Consider the following 25,114-nt stretch of genomic DNA (forward strand, 5'->3'; position numbering starts at 1 on the left):
CCACAATTTCTTGCCTACCGTAGGCCGTGGCTTTAATATTCATGTCTTGTTTTCAGTTTATCTTCTTTCCGAAGTATCTTTTTAAAGATGTCATTATTTATTAGTGAGAGAGACCAGAGAGAGGCAGAGACACAGGCAGAGGCAAAAACGGGCTCCTTGCGGGGAGCCTGATGCGGGACTCAATCCCAGGACCCCAGGATCACGACCTGAGCCAAAGGCAGATGCTCAACCACTGAGCCACCCAGGTGCCCCTCTCTAAATATAGGAAAAAATCATGTGCTCCGTGTCACCATTTTCTCCTCTCATTTCCCTTGAACCAACTTCAGTTAAACTTTTGACCCCACCTCTTCTCTGAAAACCACTTCTCTTGGGGTCATCAATGCTGTTATATTGCCAAGGCCACCCATGGCTTCCTTGAAACATTATCTCCTTATGGCACTGAGATACCACACTATTGGTTCTCCTTTTACTTTGCTGGATGCTCCCTCTAGTTTCTGTGCTGGTTCCTTATGCTCTCCTTTCCCCGTAAGTATAAGGATTCTAATGCCTCAGAGCAGTCCTCAGACCTCTCTGGTCTGTACACCCAGGTGATCTCATCCTGTGTCATGACTGTAGGTCACATGTCAACATATCCTGAATGTGTATCTCCCAGCTGGATCTTCCTGTTCCAAGTTCCAAATCTTACTTTAACTTGTGGGGAATCTGCTGCTTACACTCTGTTGCATTTCACTTGGACACAGCTCCATGTTTGTAGTTGCTCAGGTCAGAACTGTCCTGTGTCCACACTTTCAAAACCAGATTTAGACCTGACTGCTCCTCAGTGTCTTCTCATCCATGGCTGTCCTTCACTCCCCCTCCCCACCCATCTCTTACCTGGGTTATTCCAATGCCCTCCTCCCAGCTCTACCTGTTCACCCTATCTCTTCTGCACTTGAATCTCAACACAGCAGCTGGCTGATGTTTTTAAAACAAATCATGTTGTGCACTTCTTTGCCCAAAGCTCTCCATAGTTCTTATCTCCGGAAAAAACCAAAGTCTTTAAGGCAATTTATGAAGCCCTTCAGGACCAGGTCCTTACTGCCCCTGTTACCTCATGTCCCTGCACCCCAGTCCTCATCCCCTGGCTCAGTCACACCTGGCTCAGGGCCTGGGCACACCCTGGCTGTGTGTGGAATGTTGGGTCCTACATGCCATGGTCTGACTCTCTTCAAAAGCCCCTCTTCAGAGAGGCTGTAGAACTCGACACCTTGCCCACACTGCTCACTGTCTCTACCTCATCTTGCCAGAGCTCTGCCATTGCACTTCCTGTGTATCACTTGACTGCCCTCCTTCTGGGGGCGGGAACCATGCTGTGTTCACTCTTGTGTCCCCAGTGCTTCAAAATAGTGCCTGATGGAGTAAGTGCTCAATAAATAGTTATTGAGTAAATATAACAATGAACAAATTCTTTCCTAAAGCAGGTGGATTTTTTTTTTAAGATTTTATTTGTTTGAAAAAAAAAAAAAAAAAGATTTTATTTGTTTGAGAGAGAGTGAGCATGAAAGAGAGCAAGAAAGAGCCCGAGTGGTGTGGGAGGAGGGGGAGAAGCAGGCTCCCCACTAAGCAGGGAGCCCGAGGTGGGGCTCGATCCCAGGACCCCAAGATCATGACCTGAGCTGGCAGGCGTTTCACCTACTGAGCCACCCAGGTCCCCTAAAGCAGGTGGATTTGGTAGGGACCTAGGCATACAGGGATAATCAATGATTCTAGGGGATGCTGAAGAATAAAATTCGCATGCTTAGAAGAGGGAAGCTGGCTCTCCCAAGAGGAAGACCCATGCCGGAGGTGAGGAGGTGAGGTTTGACGTGGTTGGCGATGAAAGGGAGTCAGCTTGGAGGGTGGGAAGCCATTCAAGGAAGGGGGCAGTCTCTAGACCTTGCATTCCACATGAGGTTGGGCGTGGTTTCTCCACCTGTGTCATCTGTGGGGCCTGTGTACTGGCAGTGAATTCTCTCTGTCCATCCCCCCCCCCCCCCCCATGTTCATGTCTCAGTACACCTCTTGGGTGGGAGGGAAGCTGCTCTTCCCTAGCAGGGGTTTGTGGCTGTGCAGCACTGGAACTGGGTCTTCCAGTGCCTGAAATTTTGTGGTCCCACTGTGGAAGTAGTCTCTACTTGGCTGGTCTGCTCCTTTCTTGGGAGCCTCGGGCAAGTGGCTTTGCTCCTCAGCCACCTGGAGAGGGACCATGTGCCCACTGCCTTCAGGAGTCACCTCTGGCCCTCTCTTTTCTTCTGGGCAGAGCATCTAACCTTTGCGCCTGTATTCTCAGCTCCACCTCCCCATGGTTCTTTATTTCTAGTCAGTGGAAATTTTTATCTTGTTTTGGTGCATTATTGTAGAAATAAATTTTAAAAATAATTTGTGTACTGAGTAAAGGGAAGACCTTTGCATAACCTCATGTTGCTTAGCTTTTTTTTTTTTTTAACTTTACACATCATAGTATTCATTTTTCTTGGTATAGAATTCTGACAATATTGATAGACATTGTGTAATTTCTATGACAATCAGGATTCAGAACAGTTCCTGGGGTGCTTGGGTGGCTTGGTCAGTTAAGCATCCAACTCTTGATTTCAGCTTAGGTCTGATCTCAGGGTCGTGAGATCAAGCCCCATATTGGGTTACTTGCTCTGCAGGGATCTGCTTGAGATTCCTTCCTTCTCCCTCTCTTCTCACTCATGCACACACTCTCTCTAAAAATGCCAATCTTGGGCAGCCTGGGTGGCTCAGTGGTTTAGTGCCATCTTCGGCCCGGGTTGTAATCCTGGAGACCCAGGATTGAGTCCCATGTCGGGCTCCCTGCATGGAGCCTGCTTCTCCCTCTGCCTGTATCTTTGCCTCTCTCTCTCTCTCTCTCTCTCTCTCTGTGTGTGTGTCTCTCATGAACAAATAAAATCTCAAAAAAAAAATTAAAAATAATTAAAAATAAAAATGCCAGTTGCTTCACCCCCAACAATTCTCTAGCACCCTCACTCTCCTGAGCTCCTCCCTCTCTATAGCCACTGATCTGTCACTGATCTGTGCACGTGGCACAGTGAAACCCACAGAGTTTTAAACTCAGTTTGGCCCAGTTCATGTCATTTGGAATGTACGTATTTTAGGAATGAGCATGGAGCCTGCCTGATGTACTCTGAGGGGAGAAGAATGTGTATTTTGTTGGTAAATGGGACTTTTATTGCACCCTTTAATTTGTTAAGGAATGTTTGGTATTGCTCTCTTATGTGGAAAATCTTTTTTCCTGTAATTTTTAAAGGTTTTTAAATATTTTATTTTTTAATATTTTAAAAGATTATTTATTTATTTATTTATTTATTTATTTATTTATTTATTCATGAGAGGCACAGAGAGAGAGAGAGGCAGAGACATAGGCAGAGGGAAAAGCAGGCTCCCTGCAGGAAGCATGATGTGAGACTCGATCCTGGGACTCCAGGATCACATCCTGGGCCGAAGGCAGACATTCAACAGCTGAGCCACCCAGGTGTCCCTATGAGTTCCTTTTTTGTAAAAGTAAGCAGCTATTTACAGGATATCAGTGTTTGTAGACTGTTGTAGTGAACATAACTAGGAAATACATTTTTTTGAGAAAAAATTAAGTATATAACAGATTTATGTACATATCCTTTTTTTTTTTGTAGAAAACAATGCAGGCAAGATGTATCTATTTATACATCTGCCTATCTTTTCCTTTTAGCAAGGGTAGTGTCCCACATAGAATCTTTTGTGTTTTATTTGACTTCATGTGACATTTCTGGAAATTGCTCTGTACGAGTTCACAGAGAGCTTTCTTATTTGTACAGCTGCGTAGAGCTCCATTGAGTGGATATACCAAATAAAGTCAACCAGTCTGTGAAATGTGGATGTGTAGTTTATTTTTATTTTAAAGATTTTTTTTTTATTCATTCATGAGAGACACAGGGAGAGAGAGAGAGAGTGAGGCAGAGACACAGGCAGAGGGAGAAGCAGGCTCCATGCAGGGAGCCCGACATGGGACTTGATCCCAGGTCTCCAGGATCAGGTCCTGGGCTCAAGGTGGCGCTAAACTGCTGAGCCCAATTATTTTTAATGTGTGTGTTTACAAATAATGCTGCAGTGACTGAACTCTGTGCTTGTGTGTTTTTGTACCAGAGGTGGCTATTCAGGGTGAGTTTGTAGTGGAACTGCAGGGTCCAGCATGTGGACAAGCACATGCGGTTTTATGAAGTGGTGCCAGGTCCTTGGGTCGGGTCGGACAGCACTATAGCAGAGCTGAGTGGACCTGACTTCTCCCAGCCTCACCAGCAGTATGTCTGGCTTCTGAATTGTGCGTTCTGATAGATGAAAAATGGCATTTCAGTTTAGTTTTAATTGCAATTCTTTTATTAAGAGAGATGATTTATAAGTTAATATGCTTGAAAGAATTCAACTTCAGGTCTTGGAGTTCTACTTTGTTTTACTGATTTCTCTAACAGGAAATGTCATTTCGTAAGTGAGGAGGTCTGGGAGTGAGTGACTGAGTCGCATTTAGCCTGTTGCTTGTGAGCAGCCTTGTAGAGATACTTTGTTGGTTCATGAGGGCCAAGTCTGCGCTCTGGGTTTTGCATAGGCCAGAGTTACGGACTGGTCCTTATTTTCAGCAGGCTGGACTGTCTCTGACACCTCCATGTCTGCCGCTGTGTGTTTCCTCACGGCCTGCTGGGGTTCTTTGGGCCATGAGCTGTGTACTGGACACGGGTGGTGTGGATGTGCAGAAGCACTTCCCTGTGGTGACAGCAGTGGCCCTGTGTGATGAACAGTGCCCAGGCCTTGCCTTTGGCTTCGAGGGTGCCCCGTGACTATGGTGACAACATTGCAAAACTCCCTGAAGCAGGGGAGACGGTCCTGGCTGGGTCTGGGGAAGTGTGGGGGCAGAGAGGGGGGTGAGTTTGGGAAGGGAGCAAGGCTCATGGCCTGAGCTCCCTACTTGGGGAGGGGGAATAAGAGAGCTCCTGATCCCTAGCTGCCTGATCTGGCAGCTCCTAGATAGGACACCAGGAATGGTGGGTGGGCAGCAGGAGCAATTTGAGGCTTCAGCAGTGGGGCTGGGAGCAGCTGCTGGGGGTGTCCAGTCTCTCAAGCCATCCATCCCTCCCTCTCATGGGCTCTGACCCAGGGACCCCTGCCCTGCACAGAACAGGGCCCAGATTAGTGTTCCTTAGAGTGGCATTTTCCTGGCATCTGGAAGTGCCCCTTTATGATGTCATTGTCGCCCAGACAGAGCAGCAGCAGGGATGTGGGCCTGTGGCTGGCATCCTGCTGCCAGTGGCACTAGGGAGCATTGCACACAGTGACCTGAGGGCCTGTACACTGCCTCTTGCCAGGCTGCATCCATGCTCTACCATGGTGCCCCAACCTAAGCCTCATCCTGAGCAGTACCTGCGTGGGACTGTGAGCTTAAGGGTTGGCTCCAGCTCTTTCTGATGGGCCTTGAAAGTAGAAACAGCTACTACCAAAAAAAATTGTTTCGCCATTGGTGGTAGTTTTGCTTTCCATTGGGGTGACCGTGGCACATATTTAGGGAATGCTGCTCTAGATAAGCAGTTTCTTTATTTCATTGTTGATTGGGTTTATTTCTCTACCTGACTGTAAGCTCACTGAAGTCAGGATTTACTTTAAAAAGTTGAGGTATAATTTACTTTAAAAAGTTGAGGTATAATGTTCAAAGTTCATGCTTTAGCGTGTGACCCTATGACTTTGGACAAACACATTAGTAACCACTTTCACACATTTAGTGGAAGAGTGGGTCCACCCCCCAGATTCTCTCTGCTGCTCCCGAGTCAGCCCCTCCCCCATCTCCAGCCCTCAGCATCTGTCTAATCTCTGTCCCTCTGGTTTTGCCTGTTCCAGAATATCATGTCATGTCAGTGACCTGCGCAGTGTGATCCTTGCGTCTGGCTCTGCTCCTTGGCATCTTGCAACTCATCGTGGTGTGAGTGCTTGGTAGTTTGGTAGCTTGGTCCTCATATCGCCAAGGAGTGCTCTATCCCTTCTCCAGGTGAAGGTCAGTATTCATATTTTGATATATTTCAGTGGCTAGCTATTTAATTTATATCTTTAACAGAGTAGTGGCTATATCATATAATTGGTATCCTGCTTCTTTCATGGTAATATGTCTGCACATTTTTCATTTTTATTAGAGCCTCCATCTAGAACTACTTGGGCACTGGATAGTTCCGGTTACTTTTTTTTTTTTTTTTTTTTTGAACTCTTACTGTATTCTGCAATAAATATTTTTATGCACAATTTAAAAAAAAATAGGTGAATTTCCTCAGGAGAGATTTCCAGAGCTAGTCTTACTAGGTCAAAGGTAATGGGTCAGGTGGGTTGCTTCTGCTTTCCTAGCACTGTCGCCCACCTTGTCAGGCATGTCCTGGCCTCTGAGCTCTTTGAGATCTCTGCCCTGTGTTCCTACCTGCCTCTCAACCCTCCACTAGATGTGGGGTTGGCAGGGTGCCAGTCGTGTGATATAGTATCTTGGCTAAGTGGATCTGGGAGATACTTATTTCAGTCTGTATTACTTTATAAGCGGTGAAGTTGGACATTTCCCTTCCAGCTAGTTAAATAGATATTTTTCTTTTGTAAACTGTCTCTTGTCCTTAATTCATTTTTCTGTGGGATTTCAGTGATTTCCACTTTATATGAGTACTTTCTATAGTGTAGTGATAGCCCCATCATAACTAATGATTATCATAACAAATGATCATCATAACTAATGATCATAACTAATGATCATAACTAATGATCATCATAACAAATAGTCATGATTTTGATGATTTATTTTTGAATTTTAAACATTTTAAAATTTTGCATGTCTTCAAATCCATCTGTCTTTTCAGATACAACTTTACTGTTTTAAGTTTAGGAACTTGAATTCCGCTTCAGAGCTTTAGTAAGTATTCATTTTTGTATTCTCTATGTATTTCTATTTTGACTCTTTTACAATTGGTATAAAACTTGGGATGTTACCTTATGAAAATGCTCCATTTATTTTGGTGAATGATTTGTGGTGAGAATTGAAATAGGATTTTCACTCTGTCAGTGATCATGACATATTTCCTCCTAAGTCTTAGCTTCCCCTGGTTTTGTGAATTGTTATATGTGAGCGAGCTCATTTATGGCTTTTGTTCTCTCTCTTTGCTCACTTTTGATGTTGTGAGAATGTATTCTAAGGAAATAATCCTAAATATGCCCTTGTGTTTATCACATTTGTTCTATTTTTGTGCCAGTTCCACACATGTCTCCTCATAATGCTTATTTACAAGGCTCAGGAGCAAGAGCTCGTTCTGAAAGCAGGAGGTGTGCTGAGGCCCCCGGCCCTGAGCCACCATGGGAGGCTTCTGCTCAGGGGCGAAGGCAGGAACATGCTGGTGGGCTGCTCATTATGGCTGTTTTTCACTGTGACCATGATCTCCTGTGAGACATGTGTGTTGCAGCTTGCCTGTGATCTTGGACTCTCTTTAGCAGTAGCCTTCAGAGCAGAAAGTATCTTTTCTGTTGTTTAAATAGGCACCAATTTTCGTGTTTTCCCAGCCTTTACTGGCATACCCATACATTCTGTAGCTTCTAATTCTGCATACCATCTATCTTGGCCAGGGTTCCACGTGTAGTTGTATTTTTGCATTGTAACTTTTGTAGCTTCTGGTTTCTGATGTTTTTACCCCTGTCCTCTGAGATAATTTGTGATGCCCTGTGGATGACGAGACCGGCCCTATTGCTTGTTTTGAGTGGCAGGGTGGAAAGAACACCAAGAAATGGGGAGCTCAGTGTGTCGGTTAAGACTTGAGAATTTCCAGTGGTGAAAGGCTATTTCTGTGCCTGTGACCCTGTTGTAGTGGGGAGCAGACACCTGGGGCAGGGGGCTTTGGAGGACATCATGTCCCCAGTGGGGTCGTATCCCTCGCAGACACTGAGACTCTAGCTGGATCTGACTTGGGAGCATTCTGGGGTCCTGAGAGCTGACCCCCAGCACATGTCTTCTACTCTCCCAGTATCTCCCTGGTCCTCTGCACAAAGCTGTTTGGGCTAGGAGCCCCTTTGAAGCTGTGGTACCAGCTCCAGAGAGTTTGCATATGTCTGAGGGAGACTCTCCCAGAGCATGGGCCCAAGTCCCGCCATTCTTCTTCTCTCTCTGAAGTTTGAGGTGCCTTCTTGTTTTGTCCTGGCTTCTACAACAGGTCTAAGGTGAGGCTCTGGCCCCCAGGCCTGGGCCCTCTTCTTCAGGAGCTTAGGATCTGAAATGAAATGGTTGCTCTCTGTGTTTGCAGTTGATGTAGCCCAGAAGTTGGTGGGGTGTTCTGTTCTGGTGATAGGGTGATGGCAGTAGACCGCAGACAGCTGATGCAGTCACTGACTGCCTCCTGGGTGCCTGGCGTTGAGCAGGGGGCTGTCCTTCTACCAGGAGAGACAGGCCGACAGCCCTCCCGCATGTGGAAATGGAGAGGAACCGCTAGCTAGGAGGCGGCTTCTGGGAAGAAATGTATTAGGCACAAGTGCCAGTGCCAAGTTCAGATCCTGCCTGGCCTTGAGCTAGCGATGCTGGTTACCTTCCATGGTAGTTAACTGGGATTATCCACCTGCAGGTCCCAGCAGTGACCCAGAAGGACCTGTCCCTCATCTGTGTTGAGGGACATTGTCTTTAGTGCCATCTTTTTCATGGCTTAATAAGAATTAATAAGACTCATTTGCATCAGATGCCCCTGGGAACATACCAGACTATCTCTCCAGTGCTGCTAAATGGTACTTGTAGTAAGTGCTGATCAGATGCAGATGCTTACATTTGTCTTCAAGTAACTTGATATTAACTTTGATTTTTCAGGAGAACGTTAAGTTGGATTAAAAAGGGGGGCGATAATGCACCATGGCAGCGGCCCTCAGAGTGTCCAGCACCAGCTGCAGAGGTCTAGGGCCTTCACCAGCAGCGAAGGAGAAGAGCAGCAGGCCCACCCAAATCCTCCCCAGTCCCCTGCCACACCCTTTGCGCCATCGGCCAGCCCGTCTGCACCTCAGTCTCCTGGTTACCAAGTTCAGCAGTTGATGAACAGGAGTCCCGTGACCGGGCAGAACGTGAACATCGCCCTACAGAGCGTCGGACCCGTGGTGGGAGGAAACCCACAGATCACGCTCGCTCCTCTGCCACTCCCCAGCCCTACTTCTCCAGGTTTCCAGTTCAGCGCCCAGCAGAGGCGCTTTGAGCATGGGTCTCCATCGTACATCCAGGTCACCTCGCCACTGTCCCAACAGGTGCAGACTCAGAGCCCCACCCAGCCCAGTCCTGGGCCAGGGCCAGGCCTGCAGAGCATGCGGACAGGCACCCCTGGCCCTGGCCTGGGCCTTTGCAGCAGCAGTCCCACCGGGGGCTTTGTGGACGCCAGCGTGCTAGTGAGGCAGATGAGCTTGAGCCCGTCTAGTGGTGGGCACTTTGTGTTTCAGGAGAGCTCGGGCCTTGCCCAGATGGCTCCAGGCACCCAGGTGCAGCTGCAGCACACAGGGGCTCCCATCGCAGTCCGAGAACGGAGACTGTCACAGCCCCATGCACAGTCTGGGGGCACCGTCCACCACCTGGGACCACAGAGTCCTGCGGCTGCAGGTGCAGCCAGCCTGCAGCCCCTGGCCAGCCCTGGTCACATCACCACAGCGAGCTTGCCACCCCAGATCAGCAGCATCATCCAGGGCCAGCTGGTCCAGCAGCAGCAGGTGCTGCAGGGGCCGCCACTGACCAGACCCCTGCTGCCCGGGGTCGGGGTTGGGGTCGGGGGGGCCTCGGCCTTTGGGATGACGTCCCCACCACCCCCCACCAGCCCCTCCAGGACTGCGGTGCCCCCGGGCCTCTCCAGCCTTCCTCTCACATCTGCGGGGAGTGCAGGGGTACGAAAGGCCCCCAAGAAGTTGGAGGAGATCCCCCCAGCATCTCAGGAGCTGGCCCAGATGAGGAAGCAGTGCCTGGAGTACCATTACAGAGAGATGGAGGCGCTAAAGGAGGCCTTCAGGGAGTACTTGGTCGAACTGTTCTTCCTGCAGCACCTTCAAGGGAACATGATGGACTTCCTGGCTTTCAAGAAGAAGCACTATGCCCCGTTGCAAGCTTATCTTAGGCAGAATGATTTGGATCTGGAAGAGGAGGAGGAGGAGGAGGAGGAAGAAGAGGAGGAGGAAGAAAAATCTGAGGTTATCAATGATGAGGTGAGAAATAGCACTTTAATTAGAGTACCATGCTATGCAAATTTGAGTCTAGGCAACTGTAAATAAAACATAGCCTTTGAGCCTGGGATGTTTCTAGGATGTGGTTTCATGAGGATTTGATCCAGGAGTAAAATTGAAGATGTGTTTTGCTCTTTCCCTGCATGGTGGGGAGGAGCTGCTCTGGACATTGGGAAGAAGATGCAGGATGACCCTGTGAGCAGTGCTGGTCCAGGCCTGCACATGTTCTTGCAGAGCTAGGTCATCTAGTTTCTGAAGGCTGGCCTGGCATGACCCAGCCGTCTCCCGTAGTCAGTTGTGGGTCTTGTCCAGCTCTGAGGCTGGAGATGTGGATGCCTTCTGGCTACTTGCATAGATTTTGCATTTTACCTACACTGGTCTACCATTAAAAACCCGACAAAAGTTTTTAAACAAGGGGTTTGAATCAGTAACTGTACAGTATAACAGTCATGATTTCACATCACCAGGTAGGTCTGTATGGTGTCTTCATGATGAAGATACCATTGTGATAGCAAAGCTTGGAGAAATTTTCAGTTTTTAGATGTGAAAGTCTTCAATTTGAGGTTTTTTAAACTCATGTGTGCAAATACCTATTGAGTGATATTTAACACAGAATCTTTTATAGGGAGTGAAATATTTTGGGGTGCTTGGAACAGGTCTTTCATAAATCCCCCAGTTGAGTTTTATCAGTACCATAGTGATTCCTAAGATCGTTCTACTTGTATTTACTGAAAGAGGAGCTAATGAAAACAGAGCAGTGGTGAGAATGGTGAGGGATACTGTAACGCACTGTATTTTGTGCCATTGTGTTGTGTAGTGTACAGTATGTTGGTGGAGCTTATTTTGTTTTATGATACAGCTAAAGTAATTTGGCTCTTTGTCAGCTCTTCTCCTGCAAAGAAATCAGCCTTTGCTGAGCAAAAGCTGACCTCTTTGCTTTGCCGTCCTCATTGAGATTTCTGGACATATCTGTGTGGCTTTGCCATTTTGTGTTTTCTTTAACACCCTTTCCAGAAAGGACTATTTTTATTTTCTAAAAGGTCAATATGATTATTTTGAGGATTACACCTCTTTGCCATGAAACAGCAAAATTCAGTTCTCTGTTTGTATTTCAATGCTGTCTGTAGGCTCCGTCCCCCTCATCTGTGCTAATGAGGAGGCATGACTCCTCCCTTTTTTGCACCTTCCTACTGAGATAGGCCCACACAACAGCAGGCAGTGGGGTGGCTGCTGTACAGATGGCCTGTGAGGGCACTAGGGCTTTGCTGCTCAGAGACTGCCTGCCGTTCCCTTGCTTACGGTTTGAAGTTGCAGAATCTGAGGATGTTGCACTGTGTTCAAATTGGAGTTCCTGCAAGATTCGCACTAGAGTTAGGTTGTTCTGTTGTAAATCCACCGTAAGTCAGGTATCCTTTTACAAGATTTCATGCAAAAACATTCCATTTTAAACACCAAACATCACTGAGCTATCAGCAATAAAATTCTGACAAAATTTTGAGCAGTCTTAAAAATTATGTTGCCTTTTTTTCTCAAAATATTTCCTCTCAGGTAAAGGTTGTGACAGGAAAGGATGGGCAGACTGGTACTCCCGTTGCTATAGCAACCCAGCTTCCGCCAAATGTTTCTGCTGCTTTTTCATCCCAGCAGCAACCGCTTCAGGTACTTTTCGATGGTTCTCAAATGTAGCCTCATCCCAAACTTCCCTTCATCCAGATATTTTAACCTTCAATTTTACTATTTGCTCTCCAACATTTTTTTCCAGAGCCCATTCCTTATTTTTTAAAAATTAAAAAGTCTTCCTGTATATAAAAATGATAAAATTAAGTTGCATGAGTAAATGACAGCACGGATCTTAATGCATTATTATTTTTTCTGTGTTGAGTGTGACGCAGTAGTAGCTTTAGCATGCATGTCACCTAATACAGTCTTGTTGAATGTGTACTCAGGATTCCTTGTGTGCTGTGTTTTAAATGTTGGTTCTTTCTTGTGTCTTCTATCTGTATTTTTAAGAACAGTGCAAAACAGAACAAGAAAAAAAATAGATTTAAGCAGCTGGTAACTTGGTATTTTCCGAACTGGAAGAAATGCTGAAGTCAGGACCTTAGGCCCCATTCAGGTGTCCACCAGGTGTAGACTGATTAGTGTGTTTGGAAACCAAATCACTCAGTGTTAACATCAGTGATGCCCAGAACCTGAAAGGATAGGTCAGATTCTCGCAATAGGGAATAATGGATGGTTCTTGCTTCAGAGAGTAGTTTCATCTTTGTGGTGATACATTTTTTTAAAAAAACTTTTTTTTATTTTTAATTTTGCTATCATTTCAAACATATGTGAAAAGTTGCAAAAACAGTTTTCCAAAGAATTTCCTATGTGTCCTTTGCCTGGACTCAGCAATGTGCACTCTTTGCCCCTCTGTAGTGTTTTCACTCCCTTGTATGTGTCTGCACACATATTTCCCCCGAACTGGGCAACCAGCAGTTGCGGGTACTGTGGCAGGCCCTTTTATGCTGATATTCAGCACATAGCGGGTGAGAGTGTTCTCTTACCCAGCACAGTACAAGTCATGTCAGGATTACAACTAAGCCAGGGGCTCATATGTGTTTTTTTGTCTTTTGCCCTGACGGCGTCCTTTATAGAGTTGACCCTTAAACAGTGTAGGGGCACCATCCCCGCACGGTGGAACCTCCGCGTAGAGCTTTTGACCTCCCAAAACTTAACTACTGTTAGCCTGCCATTGACTGGAAGCCTTACTGATAACCTAGTCAGCACGTACTCTGTCTGTTACATGTTTTATATGCTGTATTCTTATAGTAAAGTGAGCTGGAAAGAGGGAAATCATAAAGAAGAAGAGAAAATACATTTACTGTACCGTATGGGAAAAACATCTGTGCGTAAGTGGACCTGCACAGTTCAACCTTGCCTTGCTCAAGGGTCGGCCACAGTGTTTTTCCTGTAGTCTGGGGTCACCAGCTGTGCTTGGTTGTCATGCCTGCTTGGTCTTCTTTAATCTGGGCTGACTCCTTGGTCTTTCATGACCTTCACGTTGTTTGAGTTTAGACTGCTTATTTTGTAGAATGTCCTTAGATACTGGATTGTGAGACGTTTCCTTGTGTCTGACTTGGGCCATGTATTTTTGAGAGGAATACCACTGAGGTGACAGTGTGTGCAGCTCGCTGTGCCATAGTAGGAAGCCATGAGATCAGTGGTCCTGCGACTGGTGATGCTCACCTTGACCACTTGTGAGACTGGGGTCCACCAGGCTTTTGTAGTGGAAGGTTCTTATTTTCTCTTTGGTAAATGATAAGCGATTTGGGGAAGATACTTTGAGACTATGTAAATAATCCAGTATCTCATTAAACTTTCAGCCACTAATTCCACCATTGGGACAGAATCCATTTTTACCTTAAAGATTGGGAAATGAATTTTTCTAGCCCAGTCATCCCTAATGCATTTATCAGTTGGCATTCCGCTGTTAACAGTGGGCTTTCCTTTTTCTCCGTTTACATATTCATATGTGGATTTCTTTTTCAGCCAGTGGGTAATGTCACTAATAATACTATTCATTTACTTAGACTGACTTAATTCAGTAAAACTCACTCTTTTTTGTCTGTAGTTCTGTTGAGTTTTGCCAAACCCATAGAGTTGTGTGGCCATCACTGTGGTCCAGAAACAGAGCTCTATCATCCTCCTGAAATCTTTGCTCTCTGCCTCTGTGATTTTGCCTTTTCCGGAATGAAATCTAGGTGGATCCTACAACATGTGGCTTCTGTCCCTGAGCGGCCACGCTGTGCCATTTACCATAGTCTTCTCTCTTTGCTAAGTAAGCAGTGTTCAATGGCATGAGTTCCTTGGGTTTGTTTCTTCACTCATCCTTCGGAGGACACTTGGATTGTTTGCTTAGGGGTAAGGCTGCTGTCAGCATTCAAATACAGTTTTGTGTGAACCTAGGCCTTTGTGTTGTGCGGGAACATGCCTTGAAGGCTGACTGCCCGCTTGTTTACTATCTGTATGTTCCATTTAGCAAGAAATTGTCAAAGTTGCTGCAGTGGCTGTGCCTTGCTGCACTCCTGCCGCCCCTTGGAGGGGAGGCCCTGCTGTGTCCTCCGCCTTCATCTCTAGTTGTCACAATACGCTTGAAGTGGTCGTGGTTTGGGGGCTCACTGATGGTTGGTTGGTGTATGTTCTTTGGGAAAGTCTGAGTCCTATATGTTACTGTTAGATTTGAGAATTCTTTGTATGAATTCAAGTTTCTTGGCAGATACAAATTTGGAAATGTTTTTCTCCCATTCTAAAGCTTATCTTTCAAAAAAAAAAATAAAGCTTATCTTTCTCTCTTACACTGTTTTTTCAGAGCAAATGTTTTATGTTTTGATGCAGTGTATTTTATCTTTTTTTTTTTTTTTTTTTTTAATAGATTGTGCTTTTGGCACCCTATCTAAAAACTCTTCACTTACCCCGAGGTCACAGCAACCTCCTGTATTTTCTTCTGGAAGTTGTATTTCTGTGTTTTACATATACCTCCATGACCCTCTTTGAGTCAGGTTTTGTATTACGTGGCAACCATGTAGATGTTCATTTTTCTGCATATTGATTTCCAGTTGTTTCAGCACCATTTTTTTTTCCAGCACCATTTCTTAAAAAGACTGTTCCATTTCCCTTATATTGACCTTGCAACTTTGCTGAAAGTGAGCTGATTCCTGACTGTGTGGGTCTCTTTCTAGACTCTCCAGAATTCCCTTCATCTGTGTGTCTTGCTAACACCACAGTCTACATTACTGTAGCTTTGTAGTTAGTCTTGAAATCAACGTGAGTTCAACCTTTTTTTTTTTTTTTTATTGTTTTGGTCATTCTAGTTCTTTTCCATTTTCATAGAAATTTTAGAATCTGTTTCTGTCGATATCTATAGAATTTTGATTTAGATTACATTGAATCTGTTAACCAGTTTGGAGAGGAGTGTTATCTTGACAGTATTGAATCTTCCAGTCCAGGAATATGGTATATCTCTCCCTTTATTTTGGTTGTCCTTTTTTTTTCAAAAAAAAAAAAGATTATATTTAGTTTTAAATATTTTATTTATTTATTCATGAGAGACAGAGAGAGAAAGAGAGAGGGAGAGGGAGAGAGAGGCAGAGACACAGGCAGAGGGAGAACCAGGCACCATGCAGGGAGCCCGATGTGGGACTCGATCCCAGGACTCCAGGATCACACCCTGGGCTGAAGGCGGCGCTAAACTGCTGAGCCACCCAGGCTGCCCAGATTTTATGTATTTATTCATGAGAGACACAGAGAAAGAGAATAGCAGAGACACAGGCAGAGGGGAGAAGTAGGCTCCCCACGGGGAGACCGATGTGGGACTCGATCCTGGGACTCTGGGATCACATCCTGCACCAAAGGCAGATGCTCAACCGCTGAGCCACCCAGGTGTCCCAGTTTTGGTTGTCTTTGACCAGAGTTTCATCAGTATTTTTGTAGTTTTCAGGTTGCCAATTTTGTACATATTTTGTTAGATACATGCTTGGGCGTTCCAGTTTTTCTGTGGTATTGTAAGTGGTAATTTTAAAAAAATGGAGATATTCATCGTAGGTATTTAGGAATACAGGTGATTATTTGAATCTATACTCTGCAGTCTTGCTAAACTCATTTGTTAGTTTTAGGAGCATTTTTGTAGATTCCATGGGATTTTTCTACATAGAGAATCATGTCTGTCAAGAAAGCAAGTTTTATTTTTCTTATCTAGAAGCCTTTTGTTTATTTTTATTTTTTGGCCTTATTGCACTGGCAAGGACTTCCAAATATGCTAAATGGAGTGGTCAGAATACTTATTCTTACTCATTCTCATGTTTTGCTGTCAGATATGATAGTAGCTACAGATTCTGTAGATGCCCTTTACTAGGTAAAAGAGATTTCTTTAATTCTAGTGTTATGAATGGGTATTTTGTCAAATGCTATTTCTGCATTTATTTGCATGATCATGTGATTTTTGTTCTTGGGCCTATAAAGCAGGTGGGTTCTGTCACATGAGATATATTTTATTGGTGGGGAAGGCACAGATCCTAAGTGTTACAGTTTGTGGAATTTGTCAGGTGCCCGTGTAACCCACTCCCATCAGGTCTTGTGCCCCTGCCATCGCTATGCAGCGGCCTCATCCCCTTATCTTACTGTGTGTTTTGATGGTCAGATTACCTGTAATTTGACCCAGTGAGGACCTTTAAGCTGATCCTCTTGCACTGTTAATGTTTCCTTGTCATTCTCTGAGCCCTTTCTTACTTGCTGGCACCTTTAAGGTTCATCTTGGGTATTCCTGAATCCAAACTAGAATTGGTCATTTTTGCAAGGGGCCTGGTCCCCTTTGGTGGTGAAGAATAATTTCAACCTGATATTCAGATGCTTCTTATGATGAGTTTGATGCAGTTGAATATAAGCTTTTTTACCTTTGAGATTGTGAGAACATTTCTTAGTAGGGCATCTTTCCTGTAATGCTTTGTGGAATGTAATGCACTACTGTGTTTCTAGACCACTTTAATAAGTATTTGCCTGAGGACAGTGGAGTAGTGAAAGGCAGGGAGTGCCCATCAGCTTATGAAACAGACGTGTGGCCTCCATGGTAACACAGATTAAACCACTGTGATTTGCCATCACACTTGCCAGATCACCAGAAACTAAATTGGGTGGAATCTGCTGATGTAGGTCAGTGGGAGTCTCATCGACTTTTGATGGAGGGTAGCTTGGAGATATTTGCAAACCTTTTGCATGACCTGAAGAGGTGAGCATGGGCAGACCAGACCCTCTGTCTCGACAGTGTGTTTTAAGAAATTCTTGAATGTCTCTGCTACAAACCAGGTATAGTAGTGTTCCTAGTGGCGCTAGTTATAACTGGGAAGAACCAAATGTACACTGGCAAGGAGAACAGGTTAGTGGATGGTGCACATTCATACAGAAGAATGTTGATGAGAGCCATCAGTAGAGAAGAGGTGGTCACAGTGCCAAAATGTGTGGGTATGTCTGTGCTCAGCCACACCTTGTGGGACAGAGGACTTATAGGGAATTCTCTAGGAAGCAAAGCTGGAGAAGATACTGTTTGGAGAGGAGTCTGTAGGTGACAGTATCATGAGATGTTCACATACCGCTCAGGTAGTGGGCACCTGCGTGGTGCCCAGGGTCGGTGAGGCACAAGCTGCAGTCTGTTTCCTGAGCATTGTGATGAGTGCTTTATTTTTATTTTTATTTTTTAAAGATTATTTGAGAGAGTGTGTATAAGTGGGAGGGGCAGAAAGAGAGAGAGATTCTGAAGTAGACTCCCTGCTGAGCGTGGATTCCCAACCCAGGGCTCTATTTCATGGCCCTGAGACCAGACCTGAGCCAAAATCAAGAGTCAGATGCTTAACCAACTGCGCCACCCAGGTGCCACCCCAGGTGATTGCTTTATTATTACTCTTTTAAACTGTGTATTTATTTTTCTACTTTCCTTTTCCACATTTTTATATGGAGGATTTCAAACAGAAAAGTTGAACAGTGTGTTCAGTGAACAACTCTGTTCCACTATTTAAATTCTAATAATTTGGGATCCCTGGGTGGTGCAGCGGTTTAGCGCCTGCCTTTGGCCCAGGGCGCGATCCTGGAGACCCGGGATCAAATCCCACGTCGGGCCCCCGGTGCATGGAGCCTGCTTCTCCCTCTGCCTATGTCTCTGCCTCTGTCTCTCTCTCTCTCTCTCTCTGTGACTATCATAAATAAATAAAAATTTAAAAAAATTAAAAAAAAATTCTAATAATTTTACCATGCATTTAAAATCACATACATGGGGCACCTGGGTGGCTCAGTCAGTGAGGCGTCTGCCTTCAGCTTAGGTCATGATTCCAGGGTCCTGGAACCGAGCCTTGCATCGGGCTCCCTGCTCAGTGGGGAGTCTCCTTCTCCCTCTGCTGCTCCCCCACTTGTGTGTGCCCCCTCGCTCACTCTTTGTGTTAAATAAATGGACAAAATCTTTTTTAAAAAATCCCATACCTATGTTTGTTGTTGTTGTTTTTAAATTTTTTTTTTTTATTCATTCATAAGAGACACACAGAGAGGGGCAGAGATACAGGCAGAGGGAGAAGCAGGCCCCCCGCAAGGAGCCTGGTATGGGACTTGATCTCAGATAATGGGATCACGCCCTGAGCCAAAGGCAGACTTCCAACTGCTGAGCCACCCAGGCATCCCTCCATACATATGTTTTATAATTTTCTTGGCATACATGATGATATAGTCCATAATCATATATTTAAGAGGCTGAAAGAGGAAGAAGAAGGAGTCTCCAGTTTGAATTCTACATTTTTTTTTTTTTTTAAATTCATGAAAGAGATAGAGAGGCAGAGACACAGGCAGAGGGACAAGCAGGCTCCATGCAGGGAACCCGATGTGGGACTTATTCCCAGGTCTCCAGGATCACGCCCTGGGCTGAAGGTGGCATGAAACCACTGAGCCACCTGGGCTGCTCAGTTGTAGAATTTTTTTTTTTTTTTAAGATTTTATTTATTTATTCATAAGAGAGACAGAGAGAAAGAGAGGCAGAGACACAGGCTGAGGGAGAAGCAGGCTCCATGCAGGGAGCCCGACGTGGGACTTGATCCCAGGTCTCCAGGATCACGGCCTGGGCTGAAGGCAGGTGCTAAACCGCTTGAGCCACCTGGGCTGCCCCAGGTGTAGAATTTTTATATTGACTAATATGTATTGACTAACAAAATGCTAGAAATAATTTAAGAATTTTTGTATTACAGATAAGTTAATTTCTGTCTGCTCCCAGAGGATTTTGAGGTAGTGCTACTGAGTGCAGGGGTCCTATGTAAAATAATATGTGTCTACGTATACATACATATGAGTATATGTTTATTTGTAAGAAAACCCATCATAAGTAGTGACTTTCAGTGATTTTTCTGTTAGAGAAAATGAATAGTTATCCATAATTCCATCCTTCTAATGCAAATATTTTTGTTTTGTTTTATTTTGTTTTTAAGTCATCTCCACACTCAACATGGGGCCTGAACTGACAATCTTGAGATCAGGAGTCATGTGTTCCAGTGACTGAGCTAGCTGGGCACCCCAGAGATTTATTTTATATTACATCTATTTTGGTTGGCTGAGTATACTTTTTAAAAATGTATTTTCATTTAACAAATACTCCTTAGGTTTTATTCACTTTTATTTATTTATTTATTTTTTAATTTTATTCAGTTATCCATGAGAGAAACAGAGAGAGAGTGAGCCAGAGACACAGGAGGCAGAGGGAGAAGCAGGCTCCATGCAAGGAGCCCAATGTGGGACTCGATTCTGGGACTCGATCCCGGGACTCCAGGATCACACCCTGGGCCAAAGGCAGGTGTCAAACCGCTGAGCCACCCAGGGATCCCCGGTTTTATTCACTTTTAGCAGTTCTCATTCTAGCAACTCCTAATCTGCCATCATTTTGTGGAAGTGCAATTCAGTAAACTATTTTTCTAATTTTAGGTGATTTTTCTATTTAGAAAACACTCACAGGAGTGGCATTAGTGGCATTAATCAAGGAAGTCTGTGTATCTTTATGGTACTTGCCATATATCATCACTTTGTTTTTAGCTAAAAGTGCTGGTAGAAATATACAAGTGGCCCCCCCGGTTTTATTTTGTCCTGGTCAGCAATGTTGAACCTTCTAAACAGTTTAAGACATATTCTCAGGATGAATTTCATTATTTGCCACCAGTTAAAGGGTTTTTATAAGAAACTAATTGGTGCCTAATTAAGCTCTACAAATAAATACAGAATTCTCAGTTCATGTGTGTATTACTTCGTTTCTAAAAGCATTTGAGGGCAGCCCAGGTGGCTCAGCAGTTTAGCACCTGCCTTCAGCCCAGGGCCTGATCCTGGAGACCTGGGATCGAGTCCCATGTCAGGCTCCTTGCATGGAGCCTGCTTCTCTCTTTGCCTGTGTCTCTGCCTCTCTCTCTGGGTCTCTCATGAATAAATAAATAAATAAAATCTTTAAAAAAATAAAATAAATAAAAAAAATAAAAGCATTTGAGGTGGTTTTCTACTAGAGTGCAGTTGTATACGACATAACTATTTTGTTATTTAGATTTTATTTTATTTATTTTTTTTTTAATTTTTTATTTATTTATGATAGTCACAGAGAGAGAGAGAGAGGCAGAGACACAGGCGGAGGGAGAAGCAGGCTCCATGCACCGGGAGCCTGACGTGGGATTCGATCCCGGTTCTCCAGGATCGCGCCCTGGGCCAAAGGCAGGCGCCAAACCGCTGCGCCACCCAGGGATCCCGTTATTTAGATTTTAAAAAGCATCCTCAGTGGAGATTATTTTTCGATGATTATCACATTAGAAGAAATGGACAATTGTAGCTCTGTGACCTTACCCTGCTATTGGCTGTCTTATTCTTACATGTGTTCATACTTTGTATATTGTTACGAGCTTGTGGGTGTAGATTAGGCAGAGGTGGGCAGCTCAGTTTGTTGTAATAGGCATGCTATTACCGTGAGTCCTTTTTCTGTTTCTGCTGGTCTGTTTTCCTGCCCCAAGGTGAGCCCAGGAGACCACCCGTAGAACCTTGAGCTGAGTTACGGTGCACTGTCCACTCCACAGCTGTCTGCGTTTGCAAGCCCTTCTGACCCCAGTCTGACTGCACACCTAGCCTTATGAACCACAGGCCCAGTTAGTTTATAGTTGGTTTGTGGGTTGCTTTATTTAAATTGGTCAGAGGGGATCCCTGGGTGGCTCGGCGGTTTGGCCCCTGCCTTCAGCCCAGGGCGTGATCCTGGAGTCCCGGAATCAAGTCCCACATCAGGCTCCCTGCATAGAGCCTGCTTCTCCCTCTGCCTGTGGCTCTGCCTCTCTCTCTGCGTCTCTCATGAATAAATAAATAAAATCTAAATAAATAAATAAATAAATAAATAAATAAATAAATCAGAAATTTACCCCCTGGTAACTGCTAGCTGTAATGACTGAATTTTTTTTTTTAATTTTTATTTATTTATTTATGATAGTCACACAGAGAGAGAGAGAGAGAAGCAGAGACACAGGTAGAGGGAGAAGCAGGCTCCATGCACCGGGAGCCCGATGTGGGATTCGATCCCGGGTCTCCAGGATCGCGCCCTGGGCCAAAGGCAGGCGCTAAACCGCTGCGCCACCCAGGGATCCCTAATGACTGAATTTCTTTGTCTAGAATAACTTACATCTGTTCCTCATTCAGGTGTCAGGCTGTCTTCTGTGAGCTACACCCCCAGTTCTCTCAACTGTTCTTTTTCCTGGTGTAGCTTTAGACTCCCTGTAAATTAGTAACACTGTCTTCCATGGATAAAGTCTGTTTTGGTATTCTCTCTTAAAGTGGTCACTTAGAATTCAGTTCCCATTAGAGAATCTCTATTTTCTGATGTTGAGTTGTTGTTGTTTTTTTTAAATTGAAATCAAACTTGAATTTTAAAGGCCGCAGCATCTTTCCCAGTAGAATACTCATGAAGACAGTGTAAGGGAATAATTCTGAAGGTGAGAGTCAGGGCTGTGAGGAGGCCTAGAGAAGAGAGGCCAGCCCTCCCCCTTCTTGCCCTTGATGAGCGCAAGTTTATTTCAGTGGTGTCCAGAGTTTCGACATTTTCCTGTGGGTGACCAGTCCCCCAGCACTGTTTTAGGAAGACTTTCCATCCCTTTTTGGTGCTGTATGAGTGAGTGTCCCCTGGGCTTGGTGCAGCTTTTGTCATCTGCCCATGTGTATGCAGCACAGCACTGCCCCGCCCCACCCCGGTGGCCCAACTCTGTCCACAAGTGCCACTCTGTTCCTTTTCCTCTTCTCTCAACACTGTGTGTTCAGCTCACAGACCTCTGCTTCCCACTCTTGTATCCAGTGAATTTGTATTCCATAGAGTTTATTTTTCGGTTCTGGCATCTGCATTTGATTCTCTCAGTAGTTTCTTCTTTTTGGTCACGATTCTCTCTTGTTTTTTATTATACTATGTTTTCTTTATGTCCCCGGGCATACTTAGTAGACCCGTTGTAAAATCCTTGCTGCTAAATCAGCATTTGTGTTGCGTGGATTTGTGTCCATGAACTGCTCTAAATATGGCTCATGTTTTCCTGTGGCTTTGTGCTTGGGAGCGATTTGGGTGTCATGAATGAGAGAGAGACTCTGGTTTCTGCAGTCTCCTGAAGAGTATTGATCGTTTCTGCTTTCATAATTAATTAATGTGATTGAATTTTAACTGTGAACTGTGTGTCCTGAGTCAGGGCACCTGAAATCTCAGTGTGGTTTTGTTGGCCTGGGCTTGGAGTCTTTGTGTGCCTGCTTTAGGAGACAGAGATTAGGGAGAGAACTTGGAGCCTCCCTGTGTCCTGCCATGTCTGGGGTGAGTCCTCCTTCTTTTGCTGTGGTTTCACGCTCTCCATCCTAGTGGTCTTCAAGCCAGTGAGGTTGTGTGTCTGATTCTGAGCTGGTCCACATAGCACAGGCTGGGGCCTGCCCTCATGTCTTAAACCTCCGCTTGTTCCATTCCCTTCTTGCAGGCGTCCATTCCAGTCCTGTCCTCCAGAGTTTATGTCTGTCTAGAGTATGGGGAGTCTGATAGGAAGCAGTTGGCCACTACTGGACATAGAACCCTTTATCAGTTTCTTTTCTTTTTTTTTTTTAAAGTCTTTTGATTATAAAAGTAGGATGTGTTCATTGTAGAGGTTTGGAAGATTTAGAAAAGTGCACACACACAAATGATAACTTACCTCTGATTCTGTCCCCAGATAACTACTGTTCATATACCATGTGCTTTTTTAAATCATTCTTTTCTTTCCTCCCTCCTTTACCCCCCCTCCTTCCTCCCTCCATCTTCACTGAACATAAATAGTGGTGCTTACTTCTCCCTTGTCAATCACTGCACTTGTCCCCATGGGGGACACCTGCAGCATGGCTGGTGCTAGGGCATGGCCCCCGCAGCCCGGCAGCCCTCACAGACCCTTGTGGAGCACATACCCTGTGTAGGCATGTGTAACTGGCATTTCAGATGCTTGGCTAGGTAGAGTGGACAGAGTTGGATCATTCAAACAATTAGCAAATAGTGATTGATAAACGTCATCCTTAGCATTTAGCAGCACTACAAGGATGGTACAGAGATGTAAAAGGTATGGGGCACCCAGACTTGGCTAGTTTCTGATTTTGTTTTCATTGAAACATTCTGAATCACCTGTATACATTTTACCCAGCTATGTAGGATGCTAACTTGGAAAAGTCCACTGTGAAGACCCAATTGTATCAGATTTTTGTCTGTCAAGTAGAGTTTCGATGTCATTTTCCAAGAGGAAGAAATTTTCAACCTTTCTTGTTATTATTCAGCTTTTGTGTTTTGGGGGCGGGGGGAGTAAGTGATGACAGACAGCATGACTGCCAGGGAGGCTCAGATGTGGGATTGATGGTGTTTCCTACCACCAGCCAGTGCTCTGCCATCACTGTTGCTTTCTGAGGCATTGTAGATTATGTGCATTAATTATTCATTGATAGGAAACTCAGAATAAGATCTTTCACAAGTCCTTTTTTTCCCCTCCAGAGGTAAGTTAGAACTTTAAGTGCCTGATGATATGTGACCATATATTACATGCATTGGGCAGATAACATTTCTCCAGTTAGAGAGTAGGGAGGCCAGTATGTGGATTAATTACGATAGTTTAGTTCATATCCATTCTTGTAAGGTACCTCCGTGATCAGAGCCTCATGTTTTCATTTTCTCTTTCAGCAGCAAGCTCTCACAGGGGCCCTTGTGGCGGGGGCCGGAAGTGCGGGAGAGACGGACCCCTTTAAGAGGCAGCAGGCGGGGACCCCGGCAGGTATGTTTTGGAGCACTGGCTCAGGTGGCTGGCCTGAGGGGACATACAGCATCGCAGCCACATGAACACTGGAGCACTTAGTTTTGGTGACTTTCATTTTACTTTGAGAGTTAATTTTTTAACTCTCTTCAGCTGACTCATCAGCTGTATGTATATACTGAAGTTAAAAGTTTGCTCATTGAGTGCGGTGTGTTCCATTTTGGTTTCCTGTGTGCTGGCATGCTCTTAGTCCTCATGATGGGATTGAGAGTAAAACCGTCTTATTTTTCAAGTTGTCACTCATTTTTTTTAACTGAATTTTTTCTTCAAATTATAAAAACAAAAAAAAAATAAATAAAAAAAATTAAAAAAAAATTATAAAAACACACATTTTATATGAAAGATTTGGATAGTCAAGGAGGGTGTGAGTCGAGTCTCTCTCTGGTTTGGTGTTCCCACCCTGAGCCCCAGCCCTAGAGAGGTTGCTGCTGGAGATGTGTGTGTGTGTAAGGGACCTCCTGCCCACATGCTCGCTTGGTGGTGATGCTATTCTGAGGCAGTGGGAGTGCACTCTCTGTGCACTGTTCTCTCGCCAGCATTAACTTCCTAGGCCACCTTGCCTGCTTAGGACCACACTCTCTGATGACTGTGCACTCCTTGGGTATGTGGGGGTCCTTCCCTCATCACACCCTTGATAGTGTTCCTTTTTATTACCACCTTTTTCTGTTATGGTAAACGTGGGATGGAACATCTCCCAAATTTCTTTTGATGTGTTTGTCACTTTATCTACGGGAGAAGCTCCCGGAAATGGAAATGCTCTGTCAGAGCACGTGAGTGATGCACGTGGTCCTGCAGCAGGATCAGCCCTTGTTCGGTTTCTGGTGCTCTCACGTTTTGGCCAATTTATGAAGCATGATCACTCCTCTGGTCTTTGTTGATGTGATGGGTGAACACAAGTCTTCTGTTGTGCTATGCAACTCTTCAGTTTTGGTGAGGTTGCGTGGTAGCTTGCCATGTTATTAACTGTGACACTGTCCCTCTGCTCAACTCTTTATGATCTTCGC

General features: G+C 44.8%; 1 protein-coding gene across 12 annotated transcripts in view; it reads left to right on the forward strand.

The window, feature by feature from the left end:
* EP400 (E1A binding protein p400) overlaps nucleotides 1–25,114 on the forward strand; it is a 100,765-nt gene that overhangs the window by 1,381 nt on the left and 74,270 nt on the right. For 5 of the 12 annotated variants that reach the window (XM_041728492.1, XM_041728498.1, XM_041728495.1 and 2 more), the window contains exons 2-6: nucleotides 5,899–6,052; nucleotides 6,888–6,940; nucleotides 8,867–10,230; nucleotides 11,797–11,907; nucleotides 23,981–24,071. In XM_041728492.1, coding sequence (XP_041584426.1) covers nucleotides 8,902–10,230; nucleotides 11,797–11,907; nucleotides 23,981–24,071 — 1,531 coding nt within the window. In that variant the 5' untranslated portion in view covers nucleotides 5,899–6,052; nucleotides 6,888–6,940; nucleotides 8,867–8,901. The remainder of the gene's footprint in view (nucleotides 1–5,898; nucleotides 6,053–6,887; nucleotides 6,941–8,866; nucleotides 10,231–11,796; nucleotides 11,908–23,980; nucleotides 24,072–25,114) is intronic. The other 7 variants (XM_041728499.1, XM_041728503.1, XM_041728500.1 and 4 more) reach the window with 5 other exon arrangements.

This window comes from Vulpes lagopus, chromosome 14 (genome assembly GCF_018345385.1).
Source record: "Vulpes lagopus strain Blue_001 chromosome 14, ASM1834538v1, whole genome shotgun sequence".
Taxonomy (NCBI): Eukaryota; Metazoa; Chordata; class Mammalia; order Carnivora; family Canidae; genus Vulpes; species Vulpes lagopus.